Source organism: Callospermophilus lateralis, chromosome 2, assembly GCF_048772815.1.
Source record: "Callospermophilus lateralis isolate mCalLat2 chromosome 2, mCalLat2.hap1, whole genome shotgun sequence".
Classification (NCBI taxonomy): domain Eukaryota; kingdom Metazoa; phylum Chordata; class Mammalia; order Rodentia; family Sciuridae; genus Callospermophilus; species Callospermophilus lateralis.
Window position 1 is genome coordinate 51,398,581 of NC_135306.1, and position 18,790 is coordinate 51,417,370.

At 38.4% G+C, this 18,790-nt stretch overlaps 1 protein-coding gene across 1 annotated transcript in view; it reads right to left on the reverse strand.

Annotated features, from left to right (window-relative positions):
• The window catches only part of Sh3gl2 (SH3 domain containing GRB2 like 2, endophilin A1), a 217,873-nt gene that overhangs the window by 8,428 nt on the left and 190,655 nt on the right, over nucleotides 1–18,790 (reverse strand). Inside the window, exons 4-6 of the mRNA XM_076845946.2 lie at nucleotides 3,049–3,192; nucleotides 2,015–2,148; nucleotides 53–211 (exon numbers count right to left, since the gene is read on the reverse strand). Coding sequence (XP_076702061.1) covers nucleotides 53–211; nucleotides 2,015–2,148; nucleotides 3,049–3,192 — 437 coding nt within the window. The remainder of the gene's footprint in view (nucleotides 1–52; nucleotides 212–2,014; nucleotides 2,149–3,048; nucleotides 3,193–18,790) is intronic.

Sequence of the window (18,790 nt, forward strand, 5' to 3'; positions counted from 1 at the left end):
GCTACAGCTTCAATGATAAGATTAAATTAAAAACCACAGAAGAGTCACTTACATCCATCTCCAAAAGATTGAACATGCTTGACTCAGCAATTTCTTTAGACTCATCAAATTTCTCCAGAGCTTGACGGAGCTCTTCATCTGGAATCTTGCCTTGTCGTTTCTTCTTATAATCAAAGTCCAGGCGTCGACCTTCCAACTTCTTTAGATGATGCTGAAAAAGTCAAGGGCATGAATATGCTGTGAAAGGACTTACAGAAAAGGTCCACTTGCAGCTCACTTATACATCATGCCTATCAGCCTCCAAAATAAGACAGGCTACATTTCAAAATGGCACACTGCCAGAGAAACAAAAAAATACACATTAAGGAGGCAAATATTTCCAAATGTGGAGAAATATCTTCAAAACTAATTAAGAATGAGAAAGACATTGTGGGAAATTACATTGTCCTTTATTTTCTGCCTTTGCTAGGCCAAAGTCAAGCTGGACTTTGCCTTTCCTTCCCAATGATAAGGGAATATGTGTGCATATCCTACACATACTAAAAGAATATACTCAGCCCACAAGTCTCCATCTTCAAGAGAAACTGTATCTCAGGAAAAGGCAGGGCAAAAACACTTTCCCTGAAATAATGTGCAAAGGAATGGAATTCTTGATTTTATAAACATTCAATCTGTTAGAATCACCTAAATTGTTCATCAATAAAATAAATAATTCCTAATCACCTAAATCAAAACATCCAGGGCTGGGCCTGGGAATCTCTATCTTAACCTTGTTCCAGTTGACTGTGGCAGCTTTGGGGGATGTCCTGATTTAGCCTAAGCCTCCTCCTGACAGGTGATACAACTCAATCACAAAGCCTCACTTGGAAGGATTTCATCTAATGCTTCACAATGAGCTTCAATTATTCCTTGCACTACCCCCAGTCATGCTGCCCAGCCTCTGCCCAGCACTGTTAGTGGCCAGGTGGGCAAATTGCTTTCCAAAGTCAAAAGGTACTTTCCCCACCCTGAGAGCTGCAGTTTTCTACTACTAATGACTGGAAGAAAATGCTGGACTTTCCCTTTTTCCTGGATATGTCTGGAGTGGAAGGAAAAGAAAAGAAACCAAAGCTTGGAGTGACAAAGAACTGAGAAAAAAAGAAGGATGAAAAATATCCTTCCCTCCCATTTCATATCCTGCCCCCAGTCCATGGCTGATACAAACTAAATGATATCTGTTCCTCTGGAACAGACATTATTTTAAAACATCTGAACTTTCAGCCAGCTGTGGGGTAGAGCATTGGATCAGTTACAGTTTGGATGCAGAGTGCCAGTCCACCATTTACTGGGTGACCCTGAATGAGTAGTAGGGCTGAAGGAGACTTACGATAGAACAGGGAGAACCAGAGAACCCGAGTTCAAGCTATTGAAGTCCACTTGACAGTCAACAAAATTTAAGCTACATCAGGTTCAACAAATATTAATTGTTCAGTTTTAGGTTCAGTGATTGAATGAGCAAACATCATATATCCAATCAGAGACAAAGCCCATTGAATTTATTAGAAATAGCTCAATGGTTCTGTAAGTTTCAGAAAGTGGATTATTGGCTACTCCTGATCAATCCCAATCATATTTTTTATAAAAATTTTTAAAAAATACATTTAAAAGTGAAAGAATATTTACTTAAACTAACATATAGTCCAACTACATTTGGGAGGTGACATCAGTCTGGCAAATCATTCCAACTGATAAAATTATGTCTTCTCAGGTTGAGTCCCTTATGCTTCCAGAGGGAAAAATATTTGAAAAAAACTAATGTGGAAATTGAACATAAAGAAGTCACATGTAATACACAAGAGTGGCACGTCACAACAGTAGGCAGAAAGGTATTATACTTCTAATTTCTCTTAACTTGTCTTGCCCTTCTGTTTTGAATTTCATGTGCCCAGTTCTGTCAACATAAATATTAACTTCAAAAATGTTTTCTAAAGGAAATGAGCATCTGGACAACTCCTACAGGACTAGTTGCACATACCTGAATTTCCCTCAAATCTTTGTCATGAAGATTCTGAAGGGGGTCAATGAAGTTCTGCTTCACTTCCATGTCCAAAGAGTCTTTCACTTCTGAAAGTTCCCGCATGGCCTCCCCTACCTCACCAAGTGCTGGACCTGGAAGGAGAGAAGGAAGTTCTTCTAACTCAAAGAACAAAGATGAGCTACACTTACAAAAATAGGGCATTCACAGATGAAAATTCAGGATTACACATCCTAAAGATGACGAAGACCAGAGGGAATGTGTAATGTCTTTTCCACTTAGGATGTTCATTTTGAGAACCAGACTCAAAGCCCCATGCTAAAGGGGAATAACCCTTATCATCAAAAATGTAACATTTTACTTTACTTTAAAAAAGTAATTTGTGAGGCTCTCTGCCCTCTGCTGGAAGTACCAGCTCTTGTTCATAGAGGACCAGTTTCAGACCAATGTATTTAGAAGAAGCAAATACTAGGAATGAAAAGCAGGTTCAACCAGGAAGAACAATCATCATGTCAAGAAGGACATGTCCCACATCACAAGGGGGTTAAGATAAGAGGCGTTCAGTGTCATCGTTGAGTACTGGAAAATGTGGGTAGAGAAGGAATAAACCCTGTCTCACTTAGGGCAGTGGGATTAGGCACATATACAAAGGAGCTGAGATCTAAGAGAAAGCCCAAATGGCAAGATGTTGCTTTGTGCTGTGACTGTTTCCTCTACCTCAATTCTCAGTTCCTCCCAGACACACCCAATAGAAAATGCAGAGGCACCTGGGTATGTCAACCAAAGGAAAAGATTCAATTCTAGAAGTCTGTTGTAAGGACTGGATCCAATCATAGAAAAGAAAAACATATCAACCAAAACAAGACAAATCACCTCAAAAAAAGGTGAAAATTCAAAAAAAAATTTTGTTTCATGTATGTAAGATCTAAAACAAAAAATAGCTTGACAAACTGCCTACAGAGTTTCTTACCAGCAATACAGCCCCCAGGGCTAACCAGTGTAACTACATTGTGAAAAAGCATGGCACTCCTTACCAAAGTTGCAATCATCTCCAAGCTCCCTTCCAAACTTGAGCATGGCCTCTGCAAGTAGCGCCTCTGCCTGAGGATAGCCTGGCCCTTTCTCCTGGCCACGGATTTTTGACATGGTGTTGATCATGCTGAGCTTAGCTCTGGAAGCTGAAGGCAAAGAGAGAACAGGCTTTTGAAGTCAGCAATGTGGCACAGTGGAAACAGGGACAGATTTGATATCAAGCTCTTTGATCCATTTTGAGTTAAATTTTGTGCATGGTGAGAGAGAGGGATTCAGTTTCATTTTGTTGCATATGGATTTCCAGTTTTCCCAGCACCATTTGTTGAAGATACTATCCTTCCTCCATTGCATGCTTTTAGCACCTTTATCAAATATAAGATAGTTGTAACTTTGTGGATTGGTCTCTGTGTCCTCTATTCTGTACCATTGGTCCACCCGCCTGTTTTGGTACCAGTACCATGCTGTTTTTGTTACTATTGCTCTGTAGTATAGTTTGAAGTCTGGTATTGCTATACCGCCTGATTCACCTTTCCTGCTTAGAATTGTTTTTGCTATTCTGGGTCTTTTATTTTTCCATATGAATTTCATGATTGCTTTATCTATCAGAGACTCTGCGTCTGATAGAAGAAAAAGTTGGCTCCGATCTACATATTGTGGGGTTGGGCTCCAAATTCCTTAATAGAACACCCATAGCACAAGAGTTAATAACAAGAATCAACAAATGGGACTTACTCAAACTAAAAAGTTTTTTCTCAGCAAGAGAAACAATAAGAGAGGTAAATAGGGAGCCTACATCATGGGAACAAATTTTTACTCCTCACACTTCAGATAGAGCCCTAATATCCAGAGTATACAAAGAACTCAAAAAATTAAACAATAAGAAAACAAATAACCCAATCAACAAATGGGTCAAGGACCTGAACAGACACTTCTCAGAGGAGGACATACAATCAATCAACAAGTACATGAAAAAATGCTCACCATCTCTAGCAGTAAGAGAAATGCAAATCAAACCACCCTAAGATACCATCTCACTCCAGTAATACGATTGGCAGCCATTAGGAAGTCAAACAACAACAAGTGCTGGCGAGGATGTGGGGAAAAGGGTACACTTGTACATTGCTGGTGGGACTGCAAATTGGTGCAGCCAATTTGGAAAGCAGTATGGAGATTCCTGGGAAAGCTGGGAATGAAACCACCATTTGACCCAGCTATTCTCCTTCTCGGACTATTCCCCAAAGACCTTAAAAGAGCATACTATAGGGATACTGTTACATCGATGTTCATAGCAGCACAATTCACAATAGCTAGACTGTGGAACCAACCTCGATGCCCTTCAATAGATGAATGGATAAAAAAAAAAAGTGGCATTTATATACAATGGAGTATTACTCTGCATTAAAAAATGACAAAATCATGGAATTTGCAGGGAAATGGATGGAATTAGAGCAGATTATGCTAAGTGAAGCTAGCCAATCCCTAAAAAACAAATTCGAAATGTCTTCTTTGATATAAGGAGAACAACTAAGAACAAAGCAGGGAGGAAGAGCATGAGAAGAAGATTAACATTAAACAGGGACGAGAGGTGGGAGGGAAAGGGAGAGAGAAGGGAAATTGCATGGAAATGTAAGGAGACCCTCATTGCTATACAAAATTACATATAAGAGGAAGTGAGGGGAAAGGGGAAAAAAAACAAGGGGGAGAAATGAATTACAGTAGAGGGGGTAGAGAGAGAAGATGGGAGGGGAGGGCGGGGGATAGTAGAGGATAGAAAAGGCAGCAGAACACATCAGACACTAGTATGGCAATATGTAAATCAATGGATGTGTAACCGATGTGATTCTGCAATCTGTATACGGGATAAAAATGGGAGTTCATAACACACTTGAATCAATTTTATGAAATATGATATGTCAAGAACTATGTAATGTTTTGAACAACAAATAATAAAAATTAAAAAAAAGAAACAAACAAACAAAAAAAGAAACAGGGACAGATGAGGAAGCAGACCTCAGACTGACCTATAATGGCTCAATGATCAAAAACCGTACCTTTATCCTTCATGGTTTGTGCTTTACTTGAAATATGTGGGTGTTGATGTATAGATAGACATAGATATACATATGAATATAGACATAGATAAAATAGAGATACAATGATATCAATATAGCATATATATGTAAATAAATATAGACATGTATTAATATATAATCACTAAGCTCTCTCTTTTCCCTTAAAATCCTATGAGGAATTATAAAGAAAAGGCAAAGCTATTCTCAGAGAAGCAATAGTAGAGGCTCAGATCCTATCCCCATCTGTCCCTCCCTGTCCTCTCTTCAGTCTGGTGGCTCCAGCTGAGAGTCTGTGGCTCCACAGAGACCATTTTGGAAAATCCTGAATTATGTGATTATCTCTAACTTTATTCCAGTTTTATATCTCAATTCTAGAAGTCTATGGAATAAAGTCCAAAATCAATGGTAAATTATTGAAGGGTGAGTCTTTATGTGTTTCAATGACATCATCTATATAATAGAAGTATGTTCAAAATAGTCTCTTAATAAGATTATGATACAGATTCATGAAGAAGAAAAATAGTGTGCTCATTAAGAATTAATTACTTCTTTTGCACATAGTTACATCTGAAAATTAGTTTAATGCCTCAAAGATAGCATTTCAATTATTTATTTGGCTTTTATTTTTATAAAAGAAGATGCCTGGAAAGCAGTTTCAATCTTAGTAGAAGAAATGGCTTTATTAACAAGATATTAAAGCTATGGTTTAATTTATTCTAGAATGCCTGGGTTCCTTAGGCTCATTGTTAGAGCTCGGATTGCACATTAACCCAGGACTGTGCCCAAGATCCCAGTTGCAGGGAAAACCCTGTCAGAACCACATCTAAAGGTACTTCTGGCATTCAGTGGCTGATCTAGTTCAAATAGACTCTTATTTAAACTCTGGGCCTCAATGATACAAACTGGAGACAAGAGAGTTATCAGGGGAGGATTCCCCAACCCTGCCCAGGGACGTTATAATGAGTGAGACAATTAAGGCCATGGCTGTCACAGTTTATAAGGACCTGAGGGTAAAGTCTATTTTAAAAGTAATTAGTGTGACATGTACATACTAAGTACCATGATGGGGGACTGCTATGAATTATAGGAACATGGCACTGTCCAACTTGTGGGGTGGGACACTGCAAAGGATTCTGAGAAGAACTCACTGAGCGTAGAACCATAGAGAGTACAGGCTGGCCAACAACACACGCAAAGCTGGAGGTGACTGTAAAAATGTAAAACTCACCTTTTATTTACCTCCACTTTCCAAAGAAAAGTGTATCAGATATGTTAGATTTTTTTTTATTGGCTGTTCAAAACATTACAAAGCTCATGACATATCATCTTTCATACATTTGATTCAAGTGGGTAATGAACTCCCATTTTTACCCCAATTACAAGTTGCAGAATCACATCGGTTACACATCCACATTTTTACATAATACCATATTAATGACTATTGTATTCTGCTACCTTCAGATATGTTAGATTTTTAAAATTAAAACTGTCTCATAATCACCCATTTTCTAGAGGAAACTGTCATTAAAGTGGAATTGCAGAGCTGTTTCTGCAATCAGCCACGGCTGAGACCCAGGAAAATCACAATCCCTACCCTCATGGTGTTCACCGCACACTGAGGAGTTGGGCAGACAGGCAGTAGTCTGATAGGATAAATATTATACTGGCTGATACACACAAGGGGATGGGGAAAATGAAGAAGTAGTAATATCCGTACAAATAAAAGAAAGAAGCCAACACCTGATAATAAGGCACACAGAATGAACACGTGGAACAGAGACCAAAGACGGAGAGTAGTGAAACCACCCCTGGTGAGTAAGCCTTCAAATCCTGTTTCGAACATTTTACATTCCACAGATATATTCTGTTTATGAAAACTGGGTATTGATTAGTGCTTATACTTTCTTCTGTTAAAAACTGTCTTTGGTAAGCAATTTTAAACAGTTTAATATATTGTAGCTGATTTTAAAATTCCTCATTTTGACTGTTGCTGAATTATGAATAGCCCTGTTCTCTTACTAATTACTTAAAAACATCTTTGATACATTCCACATCTTTACAACAAGGAAGAATAAAGCCATATTTTATTATTTTATCTATTAGTTCAAATGATCTAAAAAAACTATTAGCCCACATTTGAAGAGGTTGGCTTTTAAGTTCATTCACAAACTCATTAAATTTTTATTAAGAACCTTGGTTTGGTAAAAATTCTCTGTTCTTGAAAAATAACATCAGATCTTGAAATTATCATATATAAATGTTAACAATCATTTCAAATGATTTTCTAAAGGAAGCTGAGTATGAGCCTGGAACATACAAATATAAGACATTAAATTCCTGTAATGGGACCTCAGCCTGGATTGTTTGTCCAAGTTGTATTGTGACCCTGGAGACCTAAATCCCTTTTCTAAAAGGAGCCTGACTATTCTCCAAAATATCTTCCCCTGCTTCATCACTTGGTTTTCTTACAAATGGTTATATTCTCTCTGAATATGCCAAACCTTTACTTTCCCAACCTCACTATCTTAGTTCATTTGGGTTTACTGAAAAAGTGGTTTCCTATCCTAATAGCAATCTCTCCCCTGGGCCATGAGAGTAGGACCCTGGCATATTGGTCTGTGTATCTCCCAGTTAGGGTCAACACAAAGCTGTGCACACTGGAGATATTCAACACATCTGCTGAAGGCATGAAGAAATGAATGAGAAGACCATCCTAGAAAAGACAGAGCAGAGTAGTGGTTTGCATAAATGGACTGCTCACATGCTGACCACCCCCTGAAGCACAACAATGGGAACTAGAACCTTGTTTCTTTGGTTGAGAAATAAAAGGTATGGCAATTCAACAGATTTTTTTTTTTTAAAGAAAGAAAACCCCTGACCCTGTGAGCTAGGATTCTGTGGCAGTCACTATGTGCACTGTAGGACTCACCAACTGATGTGTTCAGAGTGTGGGTAGTATCCCTCAATGTCCATATATTAAGGGCTTGGTCCCCAGGCTAGCATTATGTGAGGTGTTGGAACCTTTGGAAGGGGGGTCTAGTGGAAGATTCTTGGTCACTGGGGGTGTATGTGTACATGTCTCCTCCTGCTCTGACTTGAGAGGTAACCATTTCTTTCTACACATGCTCCTAAGATGATGTGCTCTAATCTACTGCCCTCACCAGAGACCACACCAGCATGAGCAACAGAAGTTTTCTTAGAAAACAATGAAACAATACCTCCAAATTTCTTACGGAAAATTATACTAGTCTATATTGGAATTATCAACGACAAATAAAGGTCAAACAGTGACATTTTCAAAAACACAAAAGGAAGGTCACAAATTTTTCCCCTTCCCAGACTAATGGAAGAGTTCCACTAAAATGAAATTATAAATCATGAAAAGGGATAGGTATGAGATCTAGGAAATAAACAGGAACCCAATGTAAAGAAGCAGGCAGAGGGAATCCCAACATGACTGCAAAGGGAGATAACAAGATAGTCCTAGAGCCAGGTGCAGTGGCACATGGCTGTAATCCCAGCCATTCAGGAGTATGAGGCAGGAGGATCACAAGTTCAAAGTCAGCCTCAGCAACGGTGAGGCACTAAGCAACTCAGTGAGACTGTGTTTCTAAATAAAATACAAAATGGGGCTGGGGATGTGGCTGAGTGATTGAGTTCAATCTCCAGTACACCCTCCCCCACGGGAAAAAAAAAAAAAGATTAAGAAAAAGATAGTCCCAATATTTCAGACACCACAGGCAACTAGAACAACATAACCAAATGTGTGCAGCTCTGAGAGTCAGGAGCTGCGAAGGTGCAACAATCTCTGTGGATCCACAGGATTAATTCTGAAGTTTTCTTTGCTCCTATGCTCCCACTGGGATCACACTGCAGTTGCCTGCCATCATACCATGATTTATAATGTCTCCTTTACTGGGTTCCTCTTCTTCCCTGCTCCCCTCACAGGGTTTGCTGAAATCACCTTGAAAACCAGTACTTGTGCTAAATCCTTGTCTTGTGGCTTGCTTCTGAGGAACTCAAACTAAGGGAGTAGTCAATCCAGAGTACAGCATCAGATGTTTCAAAGATGATGAACTCCTGATGGGTTTCACCATATTTTGTGAGGAAATTCATATGTGAGGCACAGCTTGGGAAAGAATCAGTGAAAGGTACACAAAATGTTCTGAAAATTTAAAAATAAGACAAAGATTAACTCCATGAAAACCAAAAAGATACACAAGAAAGAAAGAAAATACTATTATATCATTCTACATGCCTCAGCTTTGTATAAAGTTTATAAGGACAAAAAAATTAAATACTGATGTAACAAAAATTATGTTACAAACATACCAGAAAAATGAGAGAACAGAGGTATGTGAAAAATAGGGAGGTAGGAAAAAAACAAGTGATTCCAATCTTCCAAATTGGGAATCAAATGGAAAACATCTAAAACTGGAAAACTAAGCAGGATCAACATAAATATATTGTTTTAGGATTGGAAACAAACAAACAAACAAGCAAAAAAAAAAAAACCAAAACCCAAACAAACAAAGAAATGGCCAAAAGCCTTCAAACTGTTGCTTTGTGAAGCAGAAATGGAGAAGGGCTGCAATCCTGGGGGGACTGCTATGTTTTATAAAATGTTTGTAAACTACTTGCTTTTTAATGTTGTGTATTACTTCTATTATAAAGAACTAAATTTAAAATATTTCCATATATTTTTCCCATAGGGAAAAAGGATGTTTAAAACAAGTCCTCAGTTAAGGAGGGTTGCGGGGATAGTTGTCAGAACTAAGCTAAAAAAAAAAAAAAAAGAAAGAAAAGTCAAGTCCTCAGCTGGCCGTCATAGCACATACCTGTAATCCCAGCAAACTGGGAGGCTGAGGCAGGAAGATTCCAACTTTGAGGTCAGCCTTGCAACTCAGTAAGATACTCTCTCAAAATAAAAAATAAAAAGGGCTGGTGATGCAGCTCAGTGGTCCATGAGTGTCCCTGGGTTCAATCCCCAGTACTGACAGATAGTTGAATCGATAGACAGATAGACAAATGAAACAAATCCTCATCTAGTGATTGAAGTAGATAAACAATTGTCTGGGAAGAGAAAAGTTAATAAGGATTGACAGGTGGAACCTTATCAGGAAGCACCATCAGGAGAGAGGGTTTGATGTCTACAGTGAATTCTGGAAGGAAATTTTTGGATTGGACTGAAACAGCAGGAAGTGAAAATGGGATAACCAAAAAGGGCTCTACTTAGATAAACAGGACAATTTCTATTTTGAAACTATGCTCAAAATCTATGCTATCTTTTAAGGAAGACAAATGAGGACAGCTAAGCCTCAATCTTCATCAACACCCAACTCTGAAGCATAATCTGCAGCACCCTGACCATCTTTCTAATTCTGGGAACAGCAAAAGGGAAGTCCAGGCTCTGCTGGGAATTAGACAGCAGCTCCACATGCCTTGCCTAAGCTATTTTCCTCTGACCTAAAAGCAGTGTCCACGTGAGTCAGTGGACTAAAGCTACCTGTCCAATGCAGCAACTAGCTGGAAATGCTGAACATACAGTATCTCTGCTAACTCTTAGTTTTTAAGATTTTTATTTCTTCATCTAAATTAATGAACAGGGAAATAAATCACTATTAGGTCTTGTCTTTCATGGAAAGAGGCAGAGTGTGTTAAATTAAGCATTAGTTTTGAACACATGCAGACATAGGTAGAAATTCAGCCTATAAATTCTGTTGTTAGCTATGTATCCCTGAAAATTATCTCATTCATAAAGCTGTCACCAGTACTCAAGAATAAACAGAAAACCAGGCTCTCCTCAGGCAGCATGTGCTGCAATGTTCCACGGACATCTTGGTCGTGCAGGGAACCACATTTCTGAGAGTTCCTATTTCTATGGACCAAAGGGAGGTTGTGCAAGGGCTAGGAGGCAAAAGTAAAGTGGCAACTATGACACTTTGAAGGCTGTCATTGGCTAAAGGAGCCAGAGCCAGATGCAGAGGAGATAATGGGTTATAGTTTGTCCATGATGTTTCCCATTGTGAGCCAAGTCATTTCATTTAAAAATATTAATCTTCTCATAAAATTCTTCTGTACACATCAATTTTTCTAATCATTAAAGAATGCCTCCCTCCTTGTTCAAAAGCATCCTGACCTTGCTCTGTGCTCTGAAATGGAGCTAGTGGCTGCTGGTCAAGTCTTATCACTCCAACTCTGTCTGATGGGCTGGATGGAGTATGGGTCAGGCTTTGGGCAACTGGCCTGCCTGTCTTCCCTTACATGCATTAAATAGTATGCGTCCCAAGATGGCCAGGCCTCTCCATTTCTCCATTGGTACAGAAGGGTGGAGTCCTATATCTCAGGTGGTCTCAGAATCACGACTTGGCACTTAACCACACTACTCTTCCTTGAGCAACCTGGATTTTTGAAACACTTCATCTTTAAATCATACCATGAAATTCTGCTTTATGTGAGAATGACAAAAATTGATCTCACAATCTCCTTGAATTAGGGAACAGACTCTTGTTTCCCCTAACCAGAGAGGGTTCCTAAGCTAAATGAAGGGCTCTAGCTAAAATGATTTTTTAAAAGATCCAATTAAAAAATAAATATTTGGGGCTGGGGACGTGGCTCAAGCGGTAGTGCACTTGCCTGGCATATGCGGGACACTGGGTTCGACCCTCAGCACCACATAAAAATTTAAAAAATAAATAAATAAAGATGTTGTGTCCACCAAAAACTAAAAAAAAAAAAAAAAAAGTATGTTACACTGGAAACTAAATTACTACCTTTTATACAAAAAAAATATATATATATTCTAAAACGTCAGTGCCTGGTTGAATTGTTATTTACCAAAAATATGCTTCTAAAGGATTTTGCATGGGATATAATAAAATTAGTATTTAATAACACTTGCTATGTGAAGAAGATTGCTCTGGAGACTGCTGCAAGAAGGGCCCGCCTCTGACCCCAAGGAGCTGTCATCCACTGGAGACCCAGAATACTCACTCCCTAGCACCAGGTAAAAGGTAGGGCCATGCTTTAGGGGAGGTTATAAACATTCACACAGAGAAGACGTCAACCAGTTCCCCTAGAAGAGTAAGGGAGGGGAAAGCTAATGAAGCAGGTGACACTGATCTGATCTGTGTTTTCTGAAAGTGTCCACTATAAAGGCAGAGTTGGGAAAGGCCATTCTCAGCATCCGGAGAAAAGGAACAAGGCACCAGAAAAAGACATCAAGTGTTTAGAGGGCGCAGAGCCACCCAAACTCTCAAGAACAGCAGGTATGAAGACAAACTGGTAACATATTTTGGACAATCAATTAGCAGCATTATTTGAAATGAACTGGCATCTATCCTGCAAGCTATAGTTCCATCTCTAGGTATACGTCTACCAGAGGTGTGTACATGTATAACACACACTGTACAAAAAAAGGGACTATTTAAAGTAGCCAGAGAATGAAAACACCTTTATTTTGCTGGTGACAAAATGGACAATAAATAGTGTGTTTTCTCATGAGGGAACATTCAGAGATGAGAAAGGAAAGGATAACTACACACAATAGCAAGTGCAAAGTCAAACAGAAAAAGGTAAATCACAGGAGCACCTGATGTGCTTAGGGTTCTATTTAAGTGAACTTATAAGACAGACAGAAGTGTCTGGTGTTGGAAGCCTGGGAAGCTGGTATCAGGAAGAGCTTCTGGAATCCTGAGTATTCAGCCTGAGTTGGTTGCCTTTGTGCAGATCATCAGTTTATACTATGCAACTGAGTAACATACTTTTGATCTGTGTACTGCCCTGCTAACACTTGTCCAAGCCATGTCATCTTCAGCCTTGATCATTAACATATGCCCCCTGCTTCTATTCTTGCCCCCTAGAATCTATCCTCCATATGAGAGTCAGGGTGCTCCCATTCAGTGTAAGTCATGTCACTCTTCCACAAATCCTTTAATGTATTCTCATGTCATTCAGGTGTCACTCTTCCCCAAACCTTTTAATGTGTTCTCATGTCATTCAGGGTAGAAGGCCCAGTCCCAACAAGGATTCTGAAGTCCTATGGGCTCTGACCCCATGGACATGCCCCTTCTGCTATGGCTCTTTACTACTTCCTGAACACACCAAGAACACCATCTTCCTAGACTCAGTTACTTCCTATTTTCCTTACTCTTCATTTTTCTTCATTGCACTGAGAACCACCTAACACTAAATTTTTATTCCTTATCAACCTCGCTCCACTGGGGAAGGGGCTTTGTTTCATTTGCTGATGTATGCCCATGGCTTAGAACACTGCCTTAAGATAAATGTGGCAAATAATTGAAGAATCTGAAGGCTTTATTTATCCCCAAGTGGAAAAAGTCAAAGCTTCCTTAATGTGAAGACTGGAAATGATGTCTGTAGGGCATTTCCTGGCTGGGCTTGGCACTTAACAGAAATACTCATTAAAACAAGCTACAACCATCACAACAAAGTAGGGGTGGTATGGAAGTAGGTGAACAATGAGGATACTGAGATGAACAGATGTGGTACCCCAAGATTTTCATTGACAAGAGGAAAGTTTACACAGCAGAATAAACATGGCTTTAGGTGTAAACATCTGATGTTGCCTGTGGTGTAACACTGAGGAGAGGGACAAGAGAGCTCAATCTGGGACAATAGAATGAAGCTGGAAAGTGATAATGTAAAAAAGGTAAGAAGGCTGCTATGGGTTGGATTGTGTTCCCTCAAAATTCATGTATTTGAAAACAGGGGTTTTAGAAGTTACCTAAGATTAAATGAAGTCATAAGGCTGGGATCCTAATCTAATAGCTATTATAATTCAGTTATGTGTACTCTATTCTGGGTATTTTAAAGAACGGAGTTTGTTCAGTAAACACAAAGGAGAAAGACAAACTCTAGAAACAGGATCAAAACACATGAGTTCTTAAACAGCAACATGCACCAACTTTAATTTCTGTGTTTCAAATAAAAAGAATATAGAAAATTATGTATAAAGTAGATTTTAGGATTTATTCCTTGTAAAATGTATGAGAAAACTATGAAGAGATTCCTTATAAGACTTGTAAGAAGGCTACATGGGGACTTGGTGAGAAGGTGAATGTCTGTAGGCCAGGAGGAAACCCCGCATCAAAAACCAAATGGCCAGCACTTTCAACTTGGACTGCTCAGCCTCAAGACCATGAGAAAACATTTTTTTCTATTGTTTAAGCCAGCCATCTATGACAACCCAAGGGAACAAAGGTCACACTCTGAGGTTCTGGGACATTAATTTAGGGGGAATACTATTCAAGCCACTATACTATCTTTTAGATGATTATTTTAGCAAAGTTGATCTAAAAGTAATTTTTATGAACTTGCTGAATTGCTACATTTATGATAAAACCATTTGTTATAATTTTCACTTCACATGGATTTCTGAAGTTCTCTCTCTTAAAGATTCCATCTGGGATTGTTATTCTTGAATTCAGCCACTAAAAAAATTAACTTTGAAAGAAGCCTTATAAAAATAAAAAAAATTATTGATTTCTAAGTGATTTATTTATTTCTTGGATAATAAATTTTTTATGGAAGCTTTATTTCCATAAGAACATAAGAATGTGATCAATGAATGAATGTGTGACCTAAGGTTTTCACAGATACAAAAGACACAGGTCCCTAACATCCTCCCTGCTCTGAAGGTCTCCTTGCCTCAATCTCAAGGTAATCTCTGGGCATCTGCTGCCTACTTCCCTGTGGGGTCTACTTTTCTGTGGTATGGTATTTCTGGATTCAGCCAGCAGCGCTTTAGGGAGCCAAATGACAGTGTGTTTTTCCATGTCTACCTTTAGTGATACCTTGTTGGCAGTTTAAAAATGGCCATAGGAGATTTTGCAACACAGATACTGGCAACTGCCACAAACTAAAGTTTTTCTTCTAGAGAGATTGTTAACCTATTAGCACCATTAAAGCACTGAGCAGTGATTAACCCGCCAGCTAGAGGAGAATTTTAATGTCCTCCAATTCTCATCTGTGCTGGCTATACTATTTGCTTAAAAAATGAAATAGTTCAAACACATGAAGAAGTATCAAAAATAACATAACACTCATATACATACACTATTCAGATGTTCCTTGTTGAATACCATGTTCCTGATTGTCTCTGAACAGGTACTTCTTGCTAGAGGTTCTATTGTGTCTCTAAAATAGGGTACAGAACACTCATTTATAAATAAGTCAGTGTTGAAGTTTTATATACATTTGTTGGAAAAACATTGATATTTGTTTTTTTAAAAAAAGCCTCAGAGGACCAAGCACAAGTGATGTTTTCTAAGGGGGTTTTGCCAGAGTTGAATTGCTCCTATTCCTAAGGAAAAAATAGGGGGTTCTAATGTCACCTTTTTAAGTTTCATTTACAAATAATTCAAAATCAAAGTTTATAATGAATGGAATTTCTGTAGCTCTGGAAACCAGCAGTCTCCACGGAATAGGAAGCCTTAATGGAGAGGTCCAGCACAAATCCAAGGCCAGGGTGGAGTGGGGAGGGGACAGGGGTTATGCAAATGAGTGCTAATGCTGGAAGGAGCAGGGAAGAGGGTGAGTCTGCCCTTCTGCACCCCATCTTCCTTCCCACCACAAATGATTATGACAGAAGTGTTTGGAGAGAGACCATTTATAAATTTAAGAAAAAATTACAACCTACTTTATATTGCTGTGTTATGCTCTCAAGTACGGTTTCCTTCCCTCTTCAACTGTGAAATTTCAAAGAAGAAAACATATTGAAAGGGTATCTGTCCATCACAACAGGGAGAAGAAAATCCACCCCCACCCTTAGCTCATGTTGATGAACACAGCAGACACATTCAAGCAGAGCAGGTGGCCACAGTACTGAGTCACATCTTTGTGGTCTGTGAGGAAACCTGATGGATTTAGCACTTACCACAGAAGAACCAGAGACCTGGAACAAGTTTCGTGGAGCCTTTTATTGCTTAAAGGGACTTAATTCTTTTGTCACCTTTATTTACATTACAGAAGCCAAGCCTCATTGCTCCAAGAGCAGAGTTCCTTAGCAGGAAAAATGTTGAATGATTTTATTCTAATACTCATAAATGCTACCAAATGGTCTAAAAACTTGGAAAAATCCCCCCAAAAATCTTGGAGAAACTGAAGATCATGACCACATTTCATTTACAGGTATCACTTCAGAAGTATCTACTCTCTGTAGTTCTCACATCATCTCTTTAATCCTAGCAATGACACAACAAGTTTTGTTTCTCCCTTTTACAGGAAAAGGAAAATGAAGCACATAAAAATAATGTCATTGCCCAAGGAAATGCAGCAACAAAGCCTCAGAGCCAGACCTTGAATCATAGTTAGGTCTTCCCAGAATGCTGCACTGGCTCTCACTGCTTTATTAGATCTTCTCTAAACTAGGTCAAATTAGGACGGAGCAGTAGCAGAATGCAAAGCTTTAGCTTTACTTACATGCATTAAATGTTTTAAAATACAGAGGTGAGGAAATGTGATCATTCAGGAAGTGGGCATGCATTAAGAGGTTGGAGGTCTTTCTGAAACCTTTATGACCTCTGGTGACCTGCCTAACCTCAGACCTCTGTTTCTTCACTCAACACAAGACTAGCTTACCCCACACATTACAGTGCCTTTCAGATCCAAAAATTTCTGATTCTTTCCATGAAAATCAAGTGGACTACATTATTTGCAAATGAATAGATATATCTATCTCAATGCACAGAATTTAAATGTAAAATTTCAAAACCCCAAAAACACAATCCTTTACAAAACCATTACCTAGAGTGAAACAGTTATCACTTTAAAACTCCAATGAACTATTTTTTAAAATCTGTCTTTAAATTTTTTTTCTCCACATCAATGTATACCACAGCCAGACCATTTTCTAATGATATAGTTTCTCTGAGCAAAAGAAAGAATTTTTTTTAAAGCTCCAGTGGATATGTCAAAGAAAACAATAAGGTAGCTTAGTCTTCCTTCTAGAAACTGTCAGATTTCACTAGAGATAATTAATTCCTAAAAACAAATAGCATTGTGAACAAGCATTGTTAAAATGTAGAGGACCAAAGTGACATATAAATTTTGAAATAGAGCCTCCTATTGAAGATTAAAATAAAATTAGAACTGCTTTCTCCAGTGATACAATCTATAATCATTTTCTGCTAAATAATGCAAGGATACATTATATCAAGGGAATAATAAAGAACTAGGTTCAAATGTTATGATGGTCTCCAGTCAGAATGGCAGCTATTATGAAGACAAACAACAATAAGTGTTGGCAAGGATGTGGGGAAAAAGGTACACGCATACATTGCTGGGGGGACTACAAATTGGTGAAGCCATTATGGAAAGCAGTATGGAGATTTCCTGGAAAATTGGGAATGGAACCACCATTTGACCCAGCTATTCCTCTCCTCAGTCTATATACTAAGGACTTAAAAACAGCATACTACAGGGACACAACACAATTTACAATAGCTAAACTGTGTAACCAACCTAGATGCCCTTCAATAGATGAATGGATTAAAAAAATTGTGGCATATATACAAAATGGAATATTACTCATCAATAAAAGAGAATAAAATCATGGCATGTGCAGGTAAATGGATAGAGTTAGAGAAGATAATGCTAAGTGAAGTTAGATAACCCCCCAAAACAAATGCCGAATGTTTTCTTTGATATAATGAGGCTGATTCATAGTGGGATAGGGAGAGGGAGCATGGGAGGAATAGAGGAACTCTAGATAAGGCAGAGGGGTGAGAGGGGAAGGGAGGGGGCAAGGGGTTATTAATGATGGTGGAATGTGAGAATCATTATTATCCAAAGTACAGGTATGAAGACACGAATTGGTGTGAATATACTGTGTATACAACTGGAGATATGAAAAATTGTGCTGTATATGTGTAATAAGAATTGTAATGCATTCCACTGTCATATATAAATAAAAAGTAAAAAAGAAATTTAAAAAAAAGAGCAACAAAGGAGAAAAAATGTTGTGATTGTGAATGAGATGACGTATTTAAGCAAGGTAGGTACTATACAAAGGTTTTAATACTCTTCTGTCCCACTTTTGGCTGGAGAAAATAAGTTGATAGCTACCACACTGGAATAGCCAACAATAACTAACAATCTACTTACCTCCTTATCACCTGTCAAAAGACAAGTTGGTTCATGGAAAGATAACAAAACTGATAAACATCTAGCTAGATGGGCTAATAAATAAATAAACAAGAAGAAAGAAAAAAAGAAAAAGAAAACTTGTCGGGCACAGTGGCTCACAGCTATAATCCCAATTGCTCAGGAGGCTGAGGCAGGAGGATAGCAAGTCCAAAGCCAGCCTCAGATATTTAGTGAGGCCCCAGACAACTTAAGGGAGATCTTGTCTTAAAATTAAAAAAAAATAAAATAAAAAGGGCTGGGGATATGGCTCAGTGATTAAGTACTGCTGTGTTCAATCCCTAGTATCCCTCCCCCTCAAAAAAAAAAAAGAAAAATTAAAATTAAAATTACTAAAATCAGAAAATGGGAACATTACCAATAATTCTTTCCTGACAAAGTTAAAAGTCCAGTGTATGATGACTTCACAGATTTAATTTTACCACACATTTGAAGAACTAACACCAATTCTTCTCAAACTTTCCAAAGATATTGAAGAGGAAGAAGCACTTCCTAATTCGTTCTATGA